The sequence below is a fragment of the Perca fluviatilis genome, chromosome 13, assembly GCF_010015445.1.
Source record: "Perca fluviatilis chromosome 13, GENO_Pfluv_1.0, whole genome shotgun sequence".
NCBI classification, from domain to species: domain Eukaryota; kingdom Metazoa; phylum Chordata; class Actinopteri; order Perciformes; family Percidae; genus Perca; species Perca fluviatilis.
The window spans coordinates 27,751,760-27,777,119 of record NC_053124.1 but is presented as its reverse complement, the minus strand read 5'-3'; the positions used below and the strand labels follow the sequence as shown (position 1 = coordinate 27,777,119).

Genomic DNA, 25,360 nt, shown 5'->3' with positions numbered 1-25,360 from the left:
ACCATTTCTGGTAAATCACGTGATGAGTCTATTAGGTTTCGTTTTTGTTTTTGTGACACAGACCTTGTATGATTTGCACATTCTGGTTCCTACAAGGCCGTCAAAGCTTCTGGTCCTCCTAGTTGCCACATTCGTCTGTTGTCAGAGTAAACACTTTCTGCAAAAATATAACCAAAGATGAACATCAGCAAAACTTCAATGATGTTAGACTGAAAAGTCATTAATAAAGTGTGTCCAGTTGGCTTTAAATGTACAAGAAACTGCACCATATAAAGGAAAATAGCATATTTGGGGAATACATTGAATGCAAAAGTTGTTCTTATCATAAAAATTTGAATCAACATATGTTAAAAGCACTAAACACATGCTACACAACCGGCATAGAACTGGACCTATACCCAAGTTTTGCCCTCTGGGGTCACGACATTGATATGTTGTATTAAATTGAGTGATGGTAGCTCATCATCTTGCTAAGAGGTAGATCAAAACAATGGTTGTATGTGTGAGTGGTCCATTCAAGTGCAGTTAGTTCATTGTTTCTGTTTCTCTTGTCCTCATCTGACCTCTGAAAGTAGGCCTGTACTCCTGAAAGTCTGCATCCTCACATGTCCATCTACACGTTGATCTGCATTTTCTGGATTAATAATAATAATAATAATAATAAATTGAATTTATATAGCGCTTTTCATGGACTCAAAGTCGCTTAGTCTAGGTGCACACAAACCAGTTGTGTAGCCTACAGTATTTAAACAATCGTAGTTGTGGTAAATCGCAGGACAGCTTTAGCAGATTAATGGATCAAGGGAGCAAAGGAAGGACACATAGTGGCACAAGTTCAGACCTATGATTCAGACCAAGTCTGGTCCTTTTTGTCGGCAGAGGGCGCCATCTACCTGCAGAGTCAGATTGGATAACTTCTGTAGGCTATACGGTTGAAATATTTCAGGCAGTGTTTGCTTTCAAGTTCTGATAAAGAGTTTGTCTTTGAGTTTCAAGTCAATTTAATTTCAGATATAGCCTACCCTAGCCTTATCTTTTGACGTCGCTCTTATGGCCGACTTATTTTGAAACTGTGACCGGAATTAGTATGTTTTCTGGCTGACTTGACGGACTTAGTGAAAGTGAAACTAAAATCGACCCGGAGTTGAAGGGGAAAACCAACAATAATTTCTACTTTGTTCGTGCCATCGCAGCGAATAGTAGCCTACTAACATAACCTGACAGCAAAGGGAAGACATACAATCATGACTGACTTCTCTACTATCTACAAACTGTCCCTGGTTGCCGTAATCTGCTGCATTAAAGGTAAGGTTATACGCTATCTGTCGATTGTTGTTAAACTATGCTGCTGTCCAAATACACGAAAAAGACTCGGATGCGCCTTTTCTCGTGTATTGAAAACTCTGTGGAAAAAATGGTCATAGTTAGCTGTAGCCTATGTGCATATGAAAGCAAATTTTTAGAACATAAATTACGTGATGTTGTAGGCTGTAGACTATTGCACTAGGAGAATATTTATTATTTATTTCATGAAAATCCAAATACATTTTATAATTTGACAATGGATGACCGTGCCACGAGTCCAACTTTAACTTAAGATCTCAGGCTATTAATTATTGTATGTGATAATTCATTAAACATACATGCCGAATTTAGCAGTCATTTCCTATACATCGTATACTTTTAGCCTAATATAGGTTATGTTAAATCACGTATATTTCTAAAGGGAGTTTGATGTGAAGTGTCCATTGCAGTAGCGCACTCTCATGGCCGAAACTGTTCCACCCAGCATCAACAGTGGAAACAAACTCACGGTGTCTTTACCTCAGGAAATTCATACATGTGAGACAACTAAAATACATAATAATACAGATACATAAACACATTGGAAAACATGCCTGAACCTTCTTAGACTTTCTACAGAATAGGCTACTGACCATTTAGCAGAATTCATGTTTAAAGTCCAAACATTGACATGAAAAGACAAGAGAATAAAAATGAAAGTAAAACTCTGAAACGCTGCAGTCAACCACAACGTATTAGTTGCACCGAAAATAATCACTTTGCACTTTTATTTTTATTTCTCATTGTTTAATTCCTACAAGGCCTTACACTCAATGTCAGTCATAATTCCTTGTGTATTTTGTATTTAACTACTGCATCATACCTTATTTAATGCAACTATAGTACATTCATTTCGTTGTAAGTTTTTGGAAGAATACTAGATACACAAAATTATGATTCATTGGTAAATATTAGGGGAATGTCACTAAAGAATACGCAATGCTATCTACTACAATATCACAATACTGTGTAATTGTATTATTATGCTCCTGTTTCACAGTTTTTTTCCCCTAAATACTTTTAATTCCTTGTTTAATCTGTTGTCTAGCCTGCAGCAGTAGCTGTCCAGTGCTGGAGTGCTGGTTTGTGCAGGAGAAAGCTGGTCGGGGAGGAGGTTTAACTGCAGCTACGAGCCAGGAGAAATCCCTGCTTCACATCAGAACAGCACACAGCCACAGTGCAGATTTCAACCAGGCTCCATCCGACATCAACCCCGACAGAGTCTACTTTATTACCGGTTAGTTCAAAATGACACACTGAACCGGATGTGTAACCACACATTTTATCTAGATGTGAATGAGAATGAGTGTGTGCAATAATGCTTTCTGTATAATGTTGCATGCAAGTACAAGTGTTTGTCCACATGCTGTTGTTCATTGTGTGTGTATACAGTCAGTGACGCAAATGTGTAACATTTCAGAGCCAGCAGTAGTTTAAGGTAAATTATAAGCCTTCACAGATATATACTGTAAGTGCTATTGGTCCATCAAATCATTATTATACCTGAGCATTGTTGCACTTTTCCTGATGTCTCTCTGAATTGCATACATTCACATCTGGTTGAGCCACAGTATGACTTTTGGGGCTGATCCCAGTATAAGGATATCCTTACAATAGTTATTGAAACAGAGGTGAATGTGTTAAGAGTTTAAAAAACAGGTCCGCACTAGGGCTGGGCAACACATCGATATTGTATCGATATCGGGATATGAGACTGGATATCGTCTTAGATTTTGGATATCGTGATATTGTGATATGACACAAGTGTTGTCTGTCCCTGGTTTTAATGGCTGGATTACAGTAAAGTGATGTAATTTTTTGAACTTACCAGACTGTTCTAGCTTTTCTATTATTTGCCTTTACCCGCTTAGTTATTATATACACATTAATGATGATTATTTACCAAAAATCTCATTCTGTAAATATGTTTTTGTAAGCACCGATTGTCAACCCTACAATATCGCCGCAATATCAATATCTAGGTATTTGGTCAACAATATCGTGATATTAGATTGTTTTCCATATCGCCCAGCTCTAGTCCGCACACAGAATCTGAGCTCAACAGACCAGCGTAGCAAAAAATAACAATCTTTTTCTATTTTAATAGGAAAATAAATTCACATATCTTAGCATTGTTATGCATTTTACCCTGCTGATTGTTGACCCAAGAAAAACAAGTCTGTGACCCGTTCCTGGTCCGGAATCTAACTTTAGGAAAGACTGAAAGACTCTCTTTTAAATTTAATAAAATAATTTTTTTCCCAGGCTTAAACTAAACTAATTTGTCAGCATAATTGATTAGATATTTATCAGAAAAGAAAAAAAGTATTGTGATTTCAATTCTTCAAATCTTTTTTAATCAGGCCTAATATCTATCTCTTCACCATCTCCCTTTTTAGATCAATCTACCATTCTCTTGTCAAATTCCATATCTTTTACATATAAGAAAAACCAGCATCTGTGATCTACTTAGACCACAACACTGTATCCATGTTACCCTTCTGACTCCTCTTTCCTCAGACCCGGCTGCCACTCTCTGCCAGCGCTCTCTGAACCCTCCCAGAGGATCTGTCCAGAAGCCCCAGTGTGAGATCAACCCCTACCTGCCGCAGCCCTCCACCCTCAAATGGGTCGCTCCACTCACAGACTCCGCCGTAAGCCCCGCATACCTGCAAGCTGATTGGTTTTCAACTGCCCTTCAGGGCCTCAATGACGAGCTGGCCATTTCCACTATCATGCGTGCTCCCACAGCAACCAAAGAGCACAATGGTAATGTTTTATATTGACACAGACAAAGTAGAAAAAAAAACGTTGATCTCATCTCAGTCATATGTGAAAGTTTGACTCTCTCCTCCTCTCTGTCTCCTCAGTAATTCTCAGTGTGACCAGTAAAACGGTCTCAGTGCAGTCCAGACTCGGGGAACCAGTTCTGCTGGATTGCAGCTTCTGGGTTGACCCCTCCTCTCCTTTATCTGGATCGGGTTTTGCCGTAGAGTGGCGCTACCAGTTCAGAGGCGACGGGCGATTGGTTCTGGCTTACGACGGCAAGACGGACCGCTTGGCTGATACACGAGAGGAAGGGGCCACACTGGACTTTGAGGGTTTGCACAAGAAGGGAAATGCGTCTCTGATCCTGCAGGAGGCTAAAGTGCATCACTCCGGGATGTATATCTGTACGGTGTACCTGCCGTACCTTGTGGCTCAGGTGGCAGTGGAGCTTGAGATTGTAGGTGAGGAAAAATATTTGACTTTGTGTTGTGTGTTTTTAAGACGAGCATGCTTTAAAATGGTTATTGTAAAATAATTTTTCTAACCCTGGTCCTCTGCTGTCAGAGAATGTTCACTCTCTGAAGCATTACTCGAGTCGGGACTGGAAATGATGCTACACGGAGGAAATGTGCTCAAGTGTACCATTAATCAGTCTCTGTCTATGTTAGCATTCATGCACTGTCACATATAGCCTGCTAGTGTTTAGTATCTGCTGTCAAACAACATTGAAACAAACTAATTATTGTAAAATATAATTGGGGAAACTACAGATTATTATATCAACTTTCTCTCATTGTCTTCCTCTTTTCTTTGCTCCTTTACCTTTTTTTTCCTTTTACCCAGAGCCTCCATCCCTCTCCATCCACCCCTCCCCTCTGCCCCTCACTGCTCCTGGCCAGACTTTGACCGTCGAGTGCGAGGCGTCCGGCTTTGCCCCCCTCTCCCTGGAACTGAGTTGGGAGTTAAAAGGCGCCGATGGGAAGTCCAGCCCTCTGGGATCAGGCAGCGTCACGGGCCACAGGCAGGCCTGGGATGGGACCTATAGCCAGAGCAGCCGGCTGGAGCTTGACCCGACTAAGCTGGACCTGGGCAGAGGAGGGGAGCTCACCTGTGTGGCTGTCCATCTGGGAGGCACACGACGGGCCAGCGTGACCCTCAACGCCATTGGTAATGTGGAAGAAATGTGTTGTTGTTTATCAAGATCTTGGTAATGGGGTTTGAATGGGTTGAACTTTTTTCAATGTTCAATGAAAGTCTCGACCTGCTTGGATATGTAGTTAAGTTAACATTTCATATTAACTACCCCTGCATTTGATTACATATGATACTTTTGAAAACTTAAAATAGATTGTTAAAGTGTTAAAAGCACCAGTAACATAGCCTCTTGAGACCGTCCTGATCTCACGATCTCCAGTTTTCTACTCGCAGATCAATCTGGCATCTTGAGATAAAGAAAATTTGGAGCCGTTCGCCAAACAACCGACCAATCAGCGTTGGTTTTGAGGCGGGTTTAGGTGTCACGCAACGAGAAGCGACTGTTCAGTCTAAACAACATGGCAGCTTCCACGGATGAGATGAGCGTAGCTATCGCGCAAGTTATATCCGAATTAGAAAGTTTTCCTTCATTGAAAGAAGAGCAAAAACCGGCACTGGAGGCTTTTCTCGGAGGAGAAGATGTTTTTGCTCTTCTCCCGACTGGTTTCGGCAATAATTTGATCTGATTGGTTGATTTGGCCCGTCTATCGCTAACATAGGTGGTGATAGAAAGATGGTTTATCCAATCAGCTAACCAGGATTTTCGCACCTTCATGCTGAATATCATCATGTAAATCATTTATGTCTCTTCTGACATATGCTGTAGAGGGACTGTTACTCGTTCATTATTGCCATTTTATGCTGTGAGACAATAAAAATCATACTCATATGAATGGGCATAAGAGATATTTAGCTGATTTAAAAAAAAAAAAAAAAACTGATGACACAGAGTTGGATTAAAATCAGCAAAGTATCACTTTAATGGCTTGAAGGTTAAATTAATTATTGTCATCAAGCTTGTCAACAAAAATGCAAGTCATATAAATGGGAATCAATTATGAATGTTATTCTTTTTCTTTTCAGGGTTCAGTACTCCCTCCATTGAGGACTCAATGGCAATGGTCGGTGTAGCGCTAGTCCTCTACGGTCTTATCAAGTTTGTCTCTTGGACCTGCACCAGCTCAGGTAACAAATAATCCAGAAGAAATGCCTTGTTTACTGACAGTAATAATAATAATTTATGAAGTTAATAATTGTCTGCACCCATTTAATCATGTAAAACTGCAAGAAGGACCAATACTATCTCACCATTAGGATTAAATAAGATTTTTTTTAAAACATAGTATTTGATGAATGCTGTGCCTTAAACACTGACCACGATTAAAGATACATTAAGATATTTCAATTTAGTTTTCATTTCTGTATATGACTTTTTTTGTCTGTTCACTGTACACAGGCTCCAATGAGGCTGGTCAACAAGACAAGGTAATGTTACTTTTTCAAATACTACACAATTTATAATTCTGAATCTCTGTACATATTACATAAATGCACCACTTCTGCGTCCACTTCTATTTTATAACCCTGAAGCTGCTCTTGTTTTTTGTGCATGTCTCCTCTCAATACTTACTTTCTACTTTTTCCACTTATAGAAAGACAAGTAAAGAATGATGAAGTCAGCTGCTGTGGTGGGATACCGAACCAGCAACCCTGTCTGTTTTGGTATCTTGGTGATGGGGTTTTTGAGTCTTTTTTTTTTTTCCTCCACAGATCCTGAGAGAAGCTTGCTTGCGTTAGAGGTTATTTTCACTATTTTGCTCAAATAGTAATAAAATGTAGGGATTTCCATACTGTTTTGCTAGTGTAACAGTGAACATTTTTTGAAGGGGCTTCTTCTCAGTCGAAACATGTTTGTTGTGATATTTCTTTTTCTTTAAAGCGATATAGCTTGTCATATCATTTTGGGCTCCCACTGTGTACATACTGTATCTTGTCATGGACACTGTAAAATGGCCTGAAACTTTGAGGAATTGTGAAATAGGAATGTGAATAAATATCAGTTTCAAGTTGGAAATGCTAATGCTTCCATATGATGCTGCCCTTACGTGTACAAGCCAAATATTTCAATCTTTGTGGACCAGAGATGAGCTCCTTTGTTTATGCGTGTGTGTGTGTGTGTGTGTGTGTGTGTGTGTGTGTGTGTGTGTTTAAGAAAGAGAAAGAATAATTTTACTTTTTATGACCCAGGACAGTAAAATTAATATTAGACTAAACTGTCCAAACCCATGAGCTGAATCCTGTTTTTGTAAATACAGAGAATATAATTTATGTATATTCTGATATTCTGACGTTTTTTTGTTAAATGTGTGTTTGTGTGTCATGGTTTTACTCTCATTACGTTTTGGTAGTAATGATTCTCTAACAGCCTGTAATGCAAAATTAAACTAAAATAAAGGTGTGAAGGAAATGGTACAAACAAAGCATAGTTCTACTGCAGGAAAAATCTGTAATAACTTCTGAATGCATTTGAAGTGAAATAAAAACCATTGTTTAAAACATGCTGCCTCCAGTTTCCGCTTTATTAATGATCGTCAAGTCTGCTGGTGTGCCACATTGTTGGAAACTTTTTTTTTTATAGGAGTGTGCAGAAAAAGTGGCTTCTTAGATTGATGTACTGTACATGGAAGAATTTTACTAGACTGTAATGGCTGTGGTGGTTCTTTTTTTTTTTTTTTTTAACTTGCTGACATGTTTCTAAATACAACTCTTCTTAATGACCATACTGCAAAGTTTGAGAGTAATAAAATACAAAGGGACCACTGGTATAAACATACTTACACACACACACACACACACACACACACACACACACACACACACACACACACACACACACACACACACACACACAGATATACAGTATATATAATTAATATCTTGATGTGGTAATGTTCATGTTAGCTACTGTTATTGTGTATCCTAATGTCCGAATAGTTGGACAAATTGTGTTTTGATGCTTTGGTGAAATTGTTATTTCATGCCAGAAGTTTTCTGGAATTGACCTGTATCTGATTATCAAACAAAGTAAAACTCAAACTAAGTGTGACTTCTGTTGTCCTTTACAGAATAAAACGACATGGTTCAAATAAAACTATGCGCACAATTCTGAAAACTTGAAGCTTGTGTATCAACAACAATACTCCAGACCTTTTTAATGGAATTCCATTGCTAGGCAACAGCCTGTCAGTTGATGCCATTCACATACACTGCAACAGGAAATCATCTTTGGTCCATTTAGAATGTTTATGTTTACATCTGTGAAAAGGAAATATAATGAGATGCGTTCTGTTGCTATGCTCCAGACTTCTGAACTCAAACAACTTCAATTCCACTGTTTTCACTCAAATTGAAATTCCAAATCAACAAGGACTGAAATCTCAAGACTTGCCACTTTAACGTCTATTTCTATGTTCTGGTCTCCAGTCCAGTAGTAGGCGGTGATGCACCTATAAGATGGTTTGCCAGCTGCGGTTACAAACCAAAGAAAAAGAAGATCAAGTCACCCAATGGCTAACGACATTACTGACTGTAAACCATCCGTCGACCAATCAGAAGAGGCGTTGGTGCTGATATGACTTTAGCGGGTACACTTTCGACAAAGAGGTTTCGGTCACCACTCGATAGCATAGCGAAGTTTACAAGCATCGTTTGGTAGACAGAAAGTCTGTGCGATTGAAAGTACGGGCTCAAACGGCACCGCGGATTTGTTTGTCTAGTAAGTTATGTCATAAAAAACAACATGCGGGCTTTTCTTAAGTCTCGTTATTTTCTTACTTCGCTTACTTTTCGGTCGCAATGCTAACTAGCCAGCTCATGCTAACGTCAGCTAAGTAGAACATAATTTTGATGGTGCATCGTGGTGGAACGTTATCCTCTCTTATCGTCACGTTAAGCAGCTGATAAACAAGAGGTGGGTATGTGTGAGTGAGTGAGTGCGGCATAATGTGTGATAGTGCAACGCTTAATTTCTTAACGATCGCTTTTGTCTAGCTAATTTGCCAACTGTAGCTAAGTTAATGTAACCCCATCTGTTAACCTTACCAGAATCAGAAAAAGGGTTTATTGCCACATTAAGTTACACTTACGTGGCTTTTTTACTTTCATCAAGCTCCGATCGGGTCGCTATTCCCTTTCCCTTATTGATGCCAGACTGTTAGTTTCATTTCTGAAACCACAGACATCATAATATTATTCCCTTTCCCTTATTGATGCCTGGCCGGTAGTTTCATTTCTGAAATCACAGACATCATAACATGAATTAAGGAGCAGTATTAGATCATCATGGCTGAATTCCCAAGCGTATGGCCGTGTTTCAGTGTGTTAATACCGGGGAGCAACATGTGCGGGAAGTATGGGAACTCTTGGTTTAACCTTACTGATACTAGAAATAATATCGTTACTTAAGTAACTTTACTGTACTGTGCTTAAGTACAAGTTGAGGTGCGTGTATTGAGTATTTCCATGATATGATACTTTACACTTCTTCATCTTGAAATCCAATATTGTTTCTTTTTACTCCACTACATTTAATGACAGCTTTAGTTACTAGTAGGGCTGGGCGATATGGAGAAAATCAAATATCACGATATTTTTTTACCAAATACCTCGATATCGATACCGCAACGATATTGTAGTGTTGACTATTGGGGCTTTCACAAACTATTTACACAATGAGATTTTTGATAAATAATCATCAGTAATGTGGATATTAGGGTTGGGGAAAAAAATCGATACAGCATAGTATCGCGATATTTTTTGTGGCAATACTGTATTGATACACAGACGCCAAGTATCGATCTTTTATGATATATGTGTTGGTCAGTCTGTCTGCTTGACTATCCCATTTTGCAGCAATAAAATTGAAGTGAGATGAACAGACAGAGAAATTTATCTTTTTAGGTAAAACAGATGTTAAAGTTTTCTTTTGGGGACATATTTTGAAATTGGGAAAAATTTGAAGTTGGAAAAAAGGTAATATATTGCAATATGTTTAAAATCACAATAATATCGTATCGTGACATAAGTATCGTGATGATATTGAATCGTGAGGCCTCTGGTGATTCCCACCCCTAGTGGATATAATGACTGAGTGGGTAAAGGCAAATAATAGAACAGTTACAACAGTCTGGTAAGTTCAGAAAGTGACATCACTTTACTGTAATGCAGCCTTTAAAACCAGGAAAAGACAACATTTATGTCATATCACGATATTGCGATATCCAAAATCTAAGAGGATATCTAGTCTCGTATCACGATATCAATATAATATCGATATATTGCCCAGCTCTAGTTACTAGCAGATTTAGATTATTAAAACAAAATCTATATTAGTGATTGGTCATCATTGAACCCACAGCATCACTCATGTCTCACCAGAACACTGCCAATTTCATATTGTTAGATTTCCTACTGCTTCTTTGACATCTTGATCTTTCAGTTCAGGCCTGATCGACATTCTCCCTGTTTGTATTTTCTGAAAGCAGAAAGCACCATCGTTTTTGGATGGCAGTTGCCCCTTCCTGGATGGCGGATAAGATCATAGTCCTTGACGATGACGACGAAGAGGAGAGTCCTCAACCCTCCTGTGCTGCCTCCACCTCCGCCTCGTCCTCTAAGCGCCAAGCCAAACATGTCTCACCGATCAAAGCTCCGCAGCCCGCCCCTACCCACATTACCCAGTCCCCTTTTGCCTCAGCGAAGAAGCAGACTCACGTTCTGCAGGCAGAGAATCAAAAGTTGTTCGCTGAGGTGAGCTTATATTAAGGGGCACAAACTGAGTGTTTCGTCCAAAGTGGTTGGTCATTTAAAGGACAATTCCGGCGCAAAATGAACCTAGGGGTTAATAACATACGTGTACCGAGTCAACCATTAAGCTAATCGCTGGTTTACGCTAGCTCTTTTCAAGCTGGAGACACATTCGATTAGCATGAGAACATATCCCAGAGAACGGTCGACTCGGTACACATATGTTATTAACCCCTAGGTTCATTTTGGCCGGAATTGTCCTTTAACATGGTTTTTGTACTCTTCCACAAAACGATTATTATTTAGAAATATCACAAAATGATAGTTGGTTTTCTGCTTAAACACTAGACAAAATGCACATGTCCAGTCCAAAGTATGTTTTCCTTTGGCTGGTAGCTTTGTTATTTTCTGTATGAAATCAAACTGAATATACATGCTGGAATTAAACGCTTTGTGTTGAAGTCATGAAATTATTCCAGTGTGCTAATACCTTTTGCTCTCCATTGCGTTGATCTTTGTACGCAGCAGCACCTGACCCCATAAAGTATTTGTAGATGTGCAAACGTACATGTTAACTATTGACAATGGTTGTAATACTACAGAGTTGTACTTATATTGACAATACGGTAAACCTTTACTTTAAGTTTTCTACATAAGAGTGACATGACACTGTCATGAATACATGACACTCACATGACACTGTAATGACACGGTCATGACACATGAACCCTAACCATAACGTGTCATAACAAAACCGAATGACACTTACTAAAAAAAGAGTTATGTCATAAACGTTTATGACTTGTTTATAATGTTTTATGACACATTCATGACAGTGTCATGTCACTCTTATGTAGAAAACTTAAAGTAAAGTGACCCAATACATTGTAACTGGATGTGAACTGGGAAACACCTGAATCGTGTGTGTGTGTGTGTGTGTGTGTGTGTGTGTGTGTGTGTGTGTGTGTGTGTGTGTGTGTGTGTGTGTGTGTGTGTGTGTGTGTGTGTGTGTGTGTGTGTGTGTGTGTGTGTGTGTGTGTGTGTACACTGATTATTTGTTTGTCTCCCTGTGTCCCAGCTCCATCACCTTGCCTTCTCATCCTTTGTGTTTTCTTTTTCTCCTAGTTTGTGGAACACTGCTCAGCTCTCACCCAGACGTGCCCCGAGGTCTTGACCTTCCTCCAAACCAAACACGACAAGGCCTCCCCTGACTATCTGACGTCCGTGGAGTTCAGGAACACCTTGGGGCGATGTTTGACTCGCGCCCAAGCCAACCATTCCAAAACCTTTGTCTACATCAGTGAACTGTGCACTGCACTCAAGCAGCATGCAGCCAAGCGGAGGCTGACCCTCACCAAGGTTAACCCCGGGCCCTCTACCTCATCATCAAGTTCTGTCTCTGTTACGCTCAAAAGGGAAGACGAGGCTGAGGTTAAGAGGGATGAGGAAGAGGAAGGAGTGAATAGGACAGCGGAGGATAAGCCATCTACCTCAGGGCTGCAGGATGGCAATAATGAGGAGGCAGAGAAAAAGGCCAAGAGGGCATCTAGGAAACAGGTCAGTGTTGAACACTACTAAATGTGATTAGTATTGTTTTGGGCTGATAATGATCTTTAAATAAAGCTGCTGATTCTTATAATTAAAACTTTATTTTTTACTTTACGTTATTTGAATGTCACTTTTCTAAAGTTTCCTCAGTGTTAATTAGAGATGTAACGGTATGAAAATTTAACCTCACGGTTATTCATAGTTTTCAGTCATGTGACTGTCGCTGAGCCTGGAGGGCAAAACACACATTCTATAGAGCTGCCGTACAAGCCTGTCAAGTTTTCTCTTTTACAATCCACAAGTGTTCAGATCACCTCTCAAAAGACAAAAAAAAAATATATATATATATAGCTAACGCGCTAGCTACGCTCAATCATAACATGATGTCATAACTTTGACCCCTGCTCATTTCATAAAGGGCCCCGGCAACAAAACGTGTCTTTGTTTACGTTGCATAATGTGCTGTTGGATTGCTTGACACAAGCTGAACTAGTTTCAAAAAGTGTAACAGTGTTTATTATATTACAAAAATATAGGCAAAACCTTTTCAAAAGTGCAACTTTTAACATCAAAGGTGTCATCTCCTCCTTCCGCCATGATTCCAACTTCAAGAAACGCACGTTGTAGGCTACGCAGTGCGCTCGCGCGGCAACTTCAGGAGACTCGGATGAAGCTGGGAAGGTTTAAACACAGGGTTTCCGGGCGCACGGATAGCTCAGTTGGTAGAGCGGGTGCCCATATATAGAGGTTTCTCCTCGACGCAGCGGGCCCGGGTTCGACTCCAACCTGCGGCCCTTTGCTGCATGTCGTTCCCCCTCTCTCTCCCCTTTTCCTGTCTTCAGCTGTCCTGTCGAGTAAAGGCCTAAAAAAGCCCCAAAAAGAATCTTTAAAATCAAAACAAAAAAACAGGGTTTCCACACCGTGGTAATCCACCTCGATAATAAGGATATTTTAAATGAAAACGGTAATTGTTATCGTCAACATTTTTATCGTGGTTTACCGTTACACCGGTAATCGTGACTAGTGTTAAGTGTTATTTTATAAAAGTAGAACAGCGTTGGATAGCGAAAGAGAATGAAAGTATCAATAATAAAAGAGCATTATTAAAGGCAAACAAAAACCACTTTATGCATCATTATAAATTGAGTCAGTGATTTAAAGTTGTAAACGGGTAGATAAATAGGAAAAAGGAAAGGTTGTAAGGATTAGTATGCTCCCATTTCAATTCAAGTTACTGACGAGACAGGCATCTTTTTTTTGCCAAAAAAAATTTTTTTTTTTTTTTCCAAGGTGTCTCATATTTTTTCTCGGTAGCCTAGAAACCCTTAAAGGCGCTCTGAGCGATGTCACGCATTTTTTGTCACATACAGTAAACATCTCCTCACTATCTGCGAGCTGCCTGTCCCCTGAAAACTGCGGTCTCTGTAGACAGCCCAGGCTCCACAAACGGCAACAAAAAGAAACTGCGCCAACCTGCACCACCAAACATAACAAACAGTGTTCCAGCCAATGACTGACAAGAAGGATTTGGGGGTGGGGGGTTGGGGGGGGGTTAGTACGCGGAAGGGAGAGGGAGGGAACGGGATGAGGAGGAGGGAGGGACGAGCTAGTCTCCGTTTTGTTTGACAATATTTTGAACGTCAACAAGAAGTGACATCACTCAACATCGCTTAGAGCACCTTTAACCCATTACGACAAAAAAAATGTTTTTCCTTTCATTCTAGACGTACAACTTAAGACTTTAAAGAACAACCAGAGTTATTATACGCCTAAACGTATCTCTCTAGGCAAACACGCCTAACCCATCATGTCTTTTCTCAACACGTGTCCTCAATTTCTCTCAGATAGCGTACCTGGAGAACCTACTGAAGGTGTACAACGACGAGATCTGCCGCCTGCAGCAGGCTGAGCTGAGTTTAGACGACCTGGGAACTGAGGACTCCCTGTACATCCAGGAACACAAGCTCAAACGCAAGGTTAGACTGGAATCTGATGTGGTGTGGGGCTCCACTGGTTATAAACGCTGCCCAAAGCTGTAAAAACAGCCATTACGCCTAGTCACACCTCTTCTTCGGCCCTATCCTTCTTGTCTTCCAGATGATGAAGATTTATGAAAAGCTGTGTGAACTAAAGAACTGCAGCACGCTAACGGGCCGAGTCATTGAACAGAAGATCCACTACAGCGGCACTCGTTACCCTGAGATCAACAGGAGGGTGAGCTAGTTGTTTGAACTGTTTGTGTCCTGGAGAGTAACAAACGTTGTTTTTACTAATGGTGTGACTGCGTTGTTTTATCTGGGCCCTGCTCCAAACTCCAGAACTAACTGGACATCTGACTCTAAACATGAACACCGATTACAATAATTATACAGATTACAACAATTATACAGTTACAATGTCATTCCTGTAGAGTTACTGTAAGCCCATAGACATATATATCATAGTAGATTTAAGTAATGTCCTCTAACCCTCTCAGGCCTATCTCGAGCGCTTCTTGGTATGGAGTAGTGTTGTCAAAAATATCAATTTTGCGATGCATACATATTATAAAACGGTTTACATCCTCATTGTCTGACTATCACTGAGTTGACACACACACACACACACTGCTTACATGCCCACATAGCCCGCCACCTCTCACTCATTCACAGTGCTGTGTTCTCGTTACTCGTCTCATATGCTTGAATATAATAAAATGCAGGTTTTGTTATAGTGTTAGCTAATTTATCTTTAATGAAATCAAAGATGTCAAGCTCAATCTTTCCCCTTGGTATTGAATGTCGATCATTTTCTAACCTTAATCTCGCATGAACCGGATTATTAGAACTTTTTATTTAGGTTTACAAAAACACCCAGAGCACAGTACAAACTTGATCCTGATCCTATATCCCACATTCCCTCCTCGTATCAGATTGAGCGTTTCATCAACAGTCCTGAGGCGCTGAGGAACCCTCCGGATTACCCAGACATCCTCCAGCAGGTGCTGCGTGCCAATGAGCGCCACAATCTGTCCCTGAGCCGAAAACAGCTGAACCAGTACGCCCAGGAGGCTTTCAGGGAGACCGGGAGCAAAATCCAGGAGAGACGTCACCTGGACCTGGTGTACAACTTCGGCTCGCGCCTCACTGACCCCTACAAGCCTGGTAAGGCCGCGTTCAGACTGCCTGAGTCTGCCGTCTGACGGTCCGGAAAAAACGCAGGGCTTTCCATTCATTTTAAATTGGGGTAGTGCGTTTAGGCTGCGGTGGGGGACACTCAAAAAACCACAGCGGGCCTGCGGCGAAAAGTAGAGACGGACTCAACTTCTGGAGAAACGCAACACCACGTCACGCTGCGGTGGCCAATCATGTAACCAGAGATCACACTTGTCGGTGTGTTTTCAGCTATGGTTTGAGGTGGTGTGAGAGTCTTGTACAGTAAACAGGAAACATCACTGCCTCTATCCCTGCCACAAGAAAGTTTTAAAACCCTATGAGGGTCAAAAAATGAAACCCAAGCACGGAACTGCCCGGGAGTTTGGGTAATAGCTGAATGTTTCCTGCAACAACAAAGCACTCGCTATGTCTCGCTCGTCTCTTTTCTTTCTCTCTCTCTCTCTCTCTCCTGTTAAATAAAGCTGCCTTCAAGTGCGGTCGGAAACGTGTTTATCTATAAACGATCTGACGGGAAACAGTAATTGTGAAAAAGTCTACTTGTGCTTTGTTGGGTGGGGTGGGGGGGTTTAAATAACACAACAGGACGTCACACAAATGGGCCGTTTCATTGACACTCCCCTGCCGCACAACCCTGCGGCAAATCGGCAGATTTTTTTTGTCTGAATGCCCCGTAAGACAAGAGGTAAGAGATATTGAGGTTATCAACACAAATACATAGGTGATACACCAAAAAGATACCTTTTAAAGATCAGTTAGTTAAGGGTTTAAAAGTGTTTATAGTTGACCCTTTTTTGTCATACATTAAAACTGCAGTTATTTAGAAACAACCATTTAACACAGAATCATACCAAGAAGATTTTCAACAGAGAGAAAAACTGTAGACTGCAGCTACTCGTCTTCAGTTCCTCACTGGGCCATAAATTACTTTTATATAAATGCAATGATTAACAACCCTTTTTTAACTTAAGTCATTGGCTCTCTTATTTAAACAGCTTTTGGATACTTTCGGGTAGTATACAAAAGACTGTATACAAAAACGTAAAAAAAGGTTGTAACATAACTGTTAAAAGGCCAATATGTAATACCGACAGCTAGCGTTTAAAATAGTTACTGCAGTCCAAATTCTAAAAACTGGACAGAGTCGTCTCCTCGGAGGTTGCCAGGTTGAGAACACAGCATCAATGTTGCCAGACGCTAGTCTCACATAGCCAGACATTACTCCACAGCACAGCGGAGTAGCTAACGTTAGATGCTGGCTATGTTGACAGTCATAAAAGCCCGCGCTCACGTGGAGCTCTGTACATGATTGACAGCCACACATTACGGCAAAAACCGCTAAAACATCATCACCTCGCCGTCCACTCTACCTGACTGACAGCCACACTTTTTTGGGTTAAAACAGCTGCTAAAAACAGCCGCTAAAAACACAACTACCTCCCTGTCCTCTCTACCCAACTGGCAAACACACTTTCTTGGACTAAACTTTATGGCAACCGCCACTAAAAACGCCACTACCTCGCCGTCCTCTCTACCCCACTGACAGACACACTTCCTTGACTTAAAATTACGGAAACAACCGCTAAAAACAGCAAAATTCCCGGTCCTCTCTACCGATTTACAGCCACCCTTTCTTGGCTTAAAATTACTCGCCATTTGTCGGCTACGGCCGCCTAACAGGCTACACGTTGTAAACGGCCGTGGCCCGCTTGCCTGGTCCTCCGGTGACGTTAGCAGTTATGGCGTGACCAGTCGGCATCACTTCACTGGCTGTGTCTTCAATGTTTTGCGAGTAACTAACTCAAGTAACGCTACTCTATAAAATTCAGTGCGAGTACATAAACGTTGAAATGACTAAAAACGCCTGTCGCCTTGTAGCCGTGATAACCCCGACAACCTGGCCCGGCTGTCAGGACGGGCAGTTGATACCGACACACAGGCCAAAACGCCACCGGCCGTTCCGTCACGGAAAGGAAATTTCAAAAGGAGAAAATAACTGGCTTTAGCATTGTTGCCAGAAAACCTAGCATTTCAGTTTAGCGCGGTACCTTAATATCTGCGACATGTCGTGGTCATTTTTGGATTTAGTACAGTAAATATATTACATATTACATAATACCACCTTTAAGCTCGGGAATTTAGTGATATCACTTCTTTTACTCACCCTTTGCTCTCCTCTCTTTCCTCCCCCGCCCTCTGAAGCCACGGACCCGGCTCTGTCGGACCCGTCGCTGCTGCGGAAGCTCCGGACGAACAGAGAAGTGGCTCTGTCCCGCCTGGAAGAGGTCATTACTAAGTTTGCCGTCAAACAAGATGACACGGAGGAGCACGAACGGGCCAAGCGACAGGAGAAGGACGGCAAGGAGAAAGAGGTATGAGAGGAAAGCCATCACAGGCATCTTCTGCTTTCAGCGCATTTCATGTTTTTGGGTTTCTTATTCATGTCTGAATCTGTCTTAAATGACCGATCTTTCACTCGAAACATGCTTACACCGTAGTGGCAGAATAGTTTGATCCATCTGAGCTTTTCAACTGCATTCCCTCTCAACAATATTATATAATTTTATATATAAATCATATCCTCAGAATAAATGTAAGCCAGTAGCTGCCTTGGAAGATGAAGGAAAAACACGATAGGAAAAAAGAAACAATAATTTTTTGGAAAATGGTCGGCTGTTGCGACTTGGATAAAACAGGAAATTGAAGTGCAGCATGACTTAGTTCCACTTAACACCAGAACGTGATGCATGCCCTGAATATTAATGTATGACCTGACGGTTATTTCTCTTCCTCTTTCCCTCTTTCTTGCTGCGCCGTATTTTTTCAGGCCCACAAATCAGAGAATGGAGAAGCAAAAAAAGATGTGAACGGCGTGGCGGCGGCAGAGGAGGAGGAGGAGGAGGAGGAAGAGGAGGATGAAGATGAAGAAGATGAATCATCAGACCCAGACATCGAGGAAGAAATCCAGGCCAGCACGCAGCAGGATGGACCAGGTCAGAGCAGAGTTCATCATTCTTCGTTTTTTTTTTTATTTAAACCACCGCTAAACCTTAAACCTGCCACTGGTAAAAAAAACAAATGTCAGCACGTTAATAAAACATATTTTGGTTTAGTTTTGAACACCTGATTCTCTAGATGGTTATTGGGTTATTAAGAAAGTCTTATTTAGAACATCTCCATTGGTGATGAGTATCTCCTGGGCAGCTCTGTTGCATATTAGGGCTGCACGATATTAGGAAAATACATAATTGTAATTATTTTGAGTGATATTGCGGTTCACGATATTGGAGGGAATGATTTTTTTTTTTTTTATCATTATTCTAATTTTTATTGAAAAATAAAAAAAATTTTAAAAGAAGAAAAATAAGTTTTTTTTTTTTGCGAGGATCTGTACCAAACAAATAATTTTTTTCTTTAGTCTGTAGGATACGATTTTGTAGGCCGGGATGTCTCTGCAGCACCACAATACTTTATTTTAGAATGGTTTGACACATATTTTGCCTTTACCAAATATTGTGATTTGGCTATTGCACTAGTCCGTATTGTGATTTCGATAAAATTGTGATTAATTGTGCAGCCCTATTGCATATGTTCATAACGAGTTATACGGTTGCAGTTTCTCTCACTTCATCGGCAAAATCATTCATTCGTTGCATTCATTTCCCCCTTTCTATAGACGATGATGAGAACGATGAAGAAGACAGCAACGAGGCGGAACCAGCATGCGACTGTACCAACAAGGAGGATCCCACGGATCAGCAGACAGGAAGCGTTTCTCCAGGGGAGGAAGGAAGCGCCAAAGATGAGGACGAGGAGCCAGTCACAAGTGGACTCAGTCCTCTTTCTGATGACAGCGAGTCTCTAATCCCCCCGCTGTCGGCCCTCCCCTCCCCTAGACAGAGCCCCAGCCAATCAGAGCCAGCGCAGACACGCACCCAGACGCCGTTGTCTAATGGTAAACCTGCAGGATCGGAGGAGCCCGTGGATTCCTCCAATCACGTTCCGGTCGTGCCGGTAAGCACCAGCAACGTCGCTAAGGACTCTGCTGTCTCCGCCGCAGCGGCCAATGGAGTGTCTCAGCCCCTGTCGCCAGCAGTCGTCGTAGAAAACTGTGACACACAAACCACCAATGGAACGTCGACGTCGCCGCCGCCCAGCCCCAAGGCCACGAAGAACAGGAAGAGGAAGAGGGGGGAAGTAACGCCAGGGAACTCCCGAAAGCACATACTCATCCATGACAGGTACCGGAAGGCTTTGTTAGTTGCATGACATGGACAATACCTGACATGTACAGTACAGGCCAAAAGTTTGGACTCACCTTCTCATTCAATGCGTTTCCTTTTTATTTTCATGACTATTTACATTGTAGATTCTCACTGAAGGCATCAAAACTATGAATGAACACACATGGAATTATGTACTTAACAAAAAAGTGTGAAATAACTGAAAACATGTCTTATATTTTAGATTCTTCAAAGTAGCCACCCTTTGCTTTTTTATTAATAAGGGAAAAAATTCCACTAATGAACCCTGACAAAGCACACCTGTGAAGTGAAAACCATTTCAGGTGACTACCTCATGAAGCTCATTGACAGAACACCAAGGGTTTGCAGCACTATCAAAAAAAGCAAAGGGTGGCTACTTTGAGGAATCTAAAATATAAGACATGTTTTCAGTTATTTCACACTTTTTTGTTAAGTACATAATTCCATATGTGTTCATTCATAGTGTTGATGCCTTCAGTGATAATCTACAATGTAAATAGTCACGAAAATAAAGAAACACATTGAATGAGAAGGTGTGTCCAAACTTTTGGCCTGTACTGTACATTTATAAGATATTGTGATGGCAATATGAGTAATGCAAAAGGGGTCTAAAATTAACTTTTTGGTCTAGCTACTAATGGCTGGTAAACTGAAAAAAAGAAATCGTCCCAAATATTCTTCAACCAGCTTCAAAACTGTAAGATAAAAAATGTATACAAAGAAATGAGCAGGCGCTGTTTACGTAGTAGTCCAGGCAAACACTGCAGTGGGTTGTGTGACTTGAGTATGATGTAGCAGAATGGAGGGAATGAGGAAACGAGGATTTGTTCGGTAATCGGCGACTAGCCAGACAACTCAAATCATGGACTTTTGGTTCTCTTTTTAGTTTGGTTTCAGCACCCTCAACCTAGTGCTGTGTTGACATGCAAAGACTAAAATCAGGTTGATTTTAAAGTTTGTTTAACTTAGTCAGCAGCAAATCCAAATTTGAAATGCCACTTTAAAGCAGTTCTAGATCGAGGCTCATATAAAATGTTAGTTAAAGCCGTAGTACACTTTTGATTAATAGTTCTGTTGGTTTGGATACATTGTTTGTACCATATTCAGTTTTTGTTGATTTTCTTGTACTTCTTATATTCTCTCCTCAACTCTTTCTCCCTCCACCCCACTCTGCATCCAACCATTGTGCCCCCTCCCCCCTCAGTGAGGTAGATATCCCTCTGGAAATGGGCGTTTTCAGCTGCGATTCTCCGCAGCAGGCAGAGTCGACCCGAGCAGACACGCCAACCCAGGAAATGGTCAGCAGCTCACAGTCGACACCGCCTCCAAAGAAAAACAAGGTGGGGGCACAGAGAAAAGGGAATTCTGGGTGTAAATGGTATATTTCTGCACGTAGGGACAACTTTTTAAAACCTAAATCTGGTCCTTTCAGGTGTGCAGATCCTGACTTTACAATTGTGTCAGTTTGTAAAATCGTACCTCTTTATTAGTTAGACATGATCTTGTTTACAACCCTGTGTCTCCTTTTACAATGTGTTTAACTGAATAATATTACTAAAATATATAATTCCTCAGGTTGTTCACACAGTATGTTTATACAGGTGTTTCTCAGCAGTATCTGGGTCACATCAACTACATCAGCTAATGTGATTTTCCATAAGAATCTTATCTTGGATCACATTGTCACTTGAGGCTATTTTATTACTGATTTCTCACCCAAAAAATACCCCTATTTTTTTTTTTTTTTTTAAAGAGAGAAACAAATCAATTTAAACTGATGTTCACACAGATTCGATTTTCCTGTCGACCCCAAACTTGTTTCCTGCTACAAAGTTTACTGCAAACAAGGAACTTTTTTCACAGCCAGGACAGCTCCGAATAGGCTTCCTTCTGGAAGAATAAAAATGTTTAAACAACAGAATTGGAGATAAAATGTGTTTCAGCCTACGAGCGTGCTCCAGATGGCCTCAAATTAAGAATAAAATGAAATAATGGTGGTGGTATCTTTCTTTCTTAATAAATCGAATTTTCATAAATATTAAAAACAGATTTTTACTTCCGAGACTTAGTTTAACAAATTTCTCACCTGTTTATTATTCAAATTATATGGTGATAAATTCAGATTTTCTTTAAAAGTGTCTGTCTGTCTGTCTCCAGGTCAACGTGGCCACCCAGTGTGACCCTGATGAGATCATCGTCCTGTCAGACTCAGAATAACCTTTTTACCTCTGACCTCTCACTGAACTCCGAGACTCTTCCACATCCGGCCTGGATCCTGGGACAGGTTTCCTGAGAGGACGCATTACTAAGGACCGTCTTTGTCTGCTGGCGTGTAAGAAGAGGGGAAAAAAAGCGTCATACTTTTTTTTTTTTTTTTCCAAACAATTGTCAAATTTCTGTTATAAATATGATATTAACAGTAAATGATTTTTGACAAAATACAAAGCTGTTCTTGACTGTGGAAGTCAGGGACAACAATTAATTATGTACCTCGTGTCACTTGATTCCATATTACCATATCTTTTGAGGAAAATCAAGGAGTCTTCTTCTTCTGCTGTGTTCCCTAGAGAATACAGCAGTCCTTTAGTCTGACCAGAGAAACGTTGGCTGATGTTGACCTCGGAAGTCTCGATCTTTTTGCGGTAAAGATGACTATTGGACGATCCAAGCAGGCAAACGCTCCGTCACCGCGTCTTCCTGCCGTCAGTGCAACGTTTCAGTCGGTCGTAGCGTTGAAATTAGTTCTTTTTTTGCTTCTCTGAACGCAGAGCTAAAAACACTTATCTTGGGGTGATTGTCCCTCATCTCGAAACGTGTGTTAGTGTGATTTTAGGTAAGAACCCAGTGCCTGAAAACATGTACTGTGCAGCTGGACGTGTGGCCCAGACGGGGGGGGGGGAGTTTTGTTTTCACAGACACTCGACCGGCAAGGGCTTCGTTAGCTCACTGCCAGTTTGTTTACATTTCTATATTCTAGATGCATTTCTTTTCATAAAGGAAAGAGTGGGAGGTAGTGGTTTGTATAAAGGTATCTTGAGAGGACTTTGTTTTACCCGCTATTTATGATGCGTTGACGCTGAGCTGTGCGGTGGTTTGTACTCTACTGTCAGCGAAACGTGTGGACCGCAGCAGTGACATTGGAGCCTGACGTTTTTTAATGTTTTCTTTTTATGTTTCCCCTCCAAAAAACGTATTTCTATTTTCAGGTTTCTAATAATAAAGTTTCTATTTTTTATTCAGACTTTTGTCTGCTGCAGGATAGCTGGATAGTTTCCAGATAGCTTAAAAAAAAAAAAGAGAGAGAGAGAACGGAAGTTAGGATTGAAGTAGCTTGTTTAATGCATCTCAAACAGAGTTGTGTCCCAATGACGCTGACCTTTGCCTCTGCCCGGCTACAAGAACTACTTTTATTTACCCTACAGTTTAAGCACAGCCCAAATCCCAACTCCCCACAGGAATTATTTGTATAAATCCAAACCATAAATGCCATTTTCTTTGTTTAACCAAACCTGGCCCGGTTAAGGATCCTAAACACCCGAGTGTAATGACTAGAAGGAAATGTTAGTCTGACTTGCAATGATTCACTTTCATAAAAAATATGTTCCAGAGCTGTTGGGGCAGCTATTAAATTTCTGTCCCCTCCTGTCGATACACCGCATGTTCAGATAAATTTGGCATTAGTTATAGTTTCTACATTTAGAATAAAATAAATTTTTTCTAGTTAGTTAAATATAGTGTTGCACTTTAAGATCTCTAGCATTTGAGTTTTTTTTTTTTGTGTGTGTGACCGACCAGTGTGTAATTATATCTAGTTGTCTGGCTGGTCCCTCTGTAATTGAGCACTGTTACAGAAGTCTTTTGTCGAAGGGTCATTTCTCAACTTTTATCCTTTTTCTAACTTTTTTTTCCTCCCGAATCCCATTTTTATTAAATTGTACCACAGGTTAAAATTATATCTTAGGGGTAAAAAGCCTTTTCAATTTCACGAAAATGTAGTCCTGGAATGTAGCTACGATCTATCGGGCCTCATATATGCAGAGGAGTGATCCATCGTTCACTGTGAAATTTTTCTTCTTAATTTTTGATAAATAAAATATGTTTTTATACAGCCTCTGGGTTGCTGATTTGGATTTTGGACTTAGTTCTTAAACTAAATAAATTGGCTGTTCTTACTCATTTAATTCCAATCATTTTGTAATCGTCTCCTCAGGTTGATAATCTCACAGATCACACTGTTTCAACCGACATTTGTAGTTGATAGCTACGAATTGCACCAATACTGCCTTAATGATGTGACTGAACGTGACTATTAATTCTTTGGCAGGTTAATACAAATGTCAGTGTTTCCACTATCATCCATTTAATCCATTCATTACATCGCGGGGGATCATAGCAAGCCTTGGCCTCATGTTCCCTAACACGTTACACGATACAAATGTTCTGATGTGTTACACACTGTGAGGTATACTGTTTTTTAAAATCTGGATAAAAGAGGGTCTGGCATCATATTGGTACGTGGTTATCAGCAGATACCCTGAGTTATGGTATCGGGAAAGAAAAAGTTGGATCGTGGCATTTGTAGTTTCTTTGCCGCATTGTAATATTTATATATTGCCAATTAATAGCATTAATGTTGCTGTTGCAATTTTCTTTGAACATTTAGACCCTGAAGATGCTCTTTAACCTGCGCAGTTAAAAATCAGGCCTAAACCTGCATCGCTTCTGTTAGTCTTTAAAAAAAAATATATATATATATATATACAGACAGACAGACAGACAGACAGACAGACAGACTTGAACAGAGATTAGAGACAGACAAAATCCATCATTGCACCAAATAATTTATTAATCCATTTTGATACAGGGCAGAGGTGAATATTGATGTACTGCAGTTTATTACATTATTAGTACCACTCAGGATTTACATAAAAAATGTATATTGTCATTTTCTGTTCAACAATCAACTGGTCAATCAGAAGCCGTGTAAGAAGTTGTGTAACACAGTTTGTGGAATGTACAAAAATAATTGAAATACCTCGGTCTAGTTTTCAGCAGCAGCTTTCAGCTCTCTACACAGATCCTTGTACAGCTTTACTCTCTCTTGATTAAGGAATGTTTGGCTCTCCTATCACTCGTTTTAAAAGAAGAGAAACCATGTGGTTGTAGTTTAGGGTGTTTAACTGTTTGTCAGAAACTGTTCAGTGTGTTGGTGCTGCAGCAGCAGGTGAAGCTGCAGAGCTGCTGGAGACACAGCCATCATGTTCATTTATTTACCAGAAGGCATTGTGAAATAACAGGGTGCTTATAGGGCCCCCGCAGCCACCCAGGGGCCTTAAACAATTAGAGAAAATGTGAACTCTCTTTGGTTTTGGGTCTTCAAAAAAAAAAAAAGACAAAATATAAGGGATGTGAAGGTGATATAACAAACGTCAAATTATAACA

At 40.5% G+C, this 25,360-nt stretch overlaps 2 protein-coding genes across 3 annotated transcripts; both read left to right on the top strand.

Moving 5' to 3' along the window:
* Positions 1-976: 976 nt before the first annotated feature.
* tapbp.1 (TAP binding protein (tapasin), tandem duplicate 1) lies at positions 977-7,706 on the top strand. Its single transcript, XM_039821144.1, has 8 exons — positions 977-1,305; positions 2,393-2,581; positions 3,865-4,113; positions 4,215-4,574; positions 4,957-5,280; positions 6,232-6,333; positions 6,605-6,633; positions 6,801-7,706. Exons 1-8 carry the CDS (start codon positions 1,245-1,247, stop codon positions 6,810-6,812), a joined length of 1,326 nt encoding a protein of 441 aa, XP_039677078.1. The 5' UTR covers positions 977-1,244; the 3' UTR covers positions 6,813-7,706.
* Positions 7,707-8,743: 1,037 nt separating this feature from the next.
* On the top strand, positions 8,744-24,661 carry daxx (death-domain associated protein). Of its 2 annotated transcripts, none has more exons than XM_039820649.1 (11): positions 8,744-8,923; positions 10,692-10,956; positions 12,079-12,510; positions 14,346-14,477; positions 14,599-14,715; positions 15,413-15,644; positions 17,856-18,025; positions 18,481-18,646; positions 19,330-19,894; positions 21,123-21,258; positions 22,076-24,661. In XM_039820649.1, exons 2-11 carry the CDS (start codon positions 10,711-10,713, stop codon positions 22,133-22,135), a joined length of 2,256 nt encoding a protein of 751 aa, XP_039676583.1. In that variant the 5' UTR covers positions 8,744-8,923; positions 10,692-10,710; the 3' UTR covers positions 22,136-24,661. The 2 variants fall into 2 exon arrangements, with proteins under 2 accessions (XP_039676583.1, XP_039676582.1); XM_039820648.1 differs by having other exon boundaries at positions 8,748-9,118.
* The last annotated feature ends 699 nt before the right edge of the window (positions 24,662-25,360 follow it).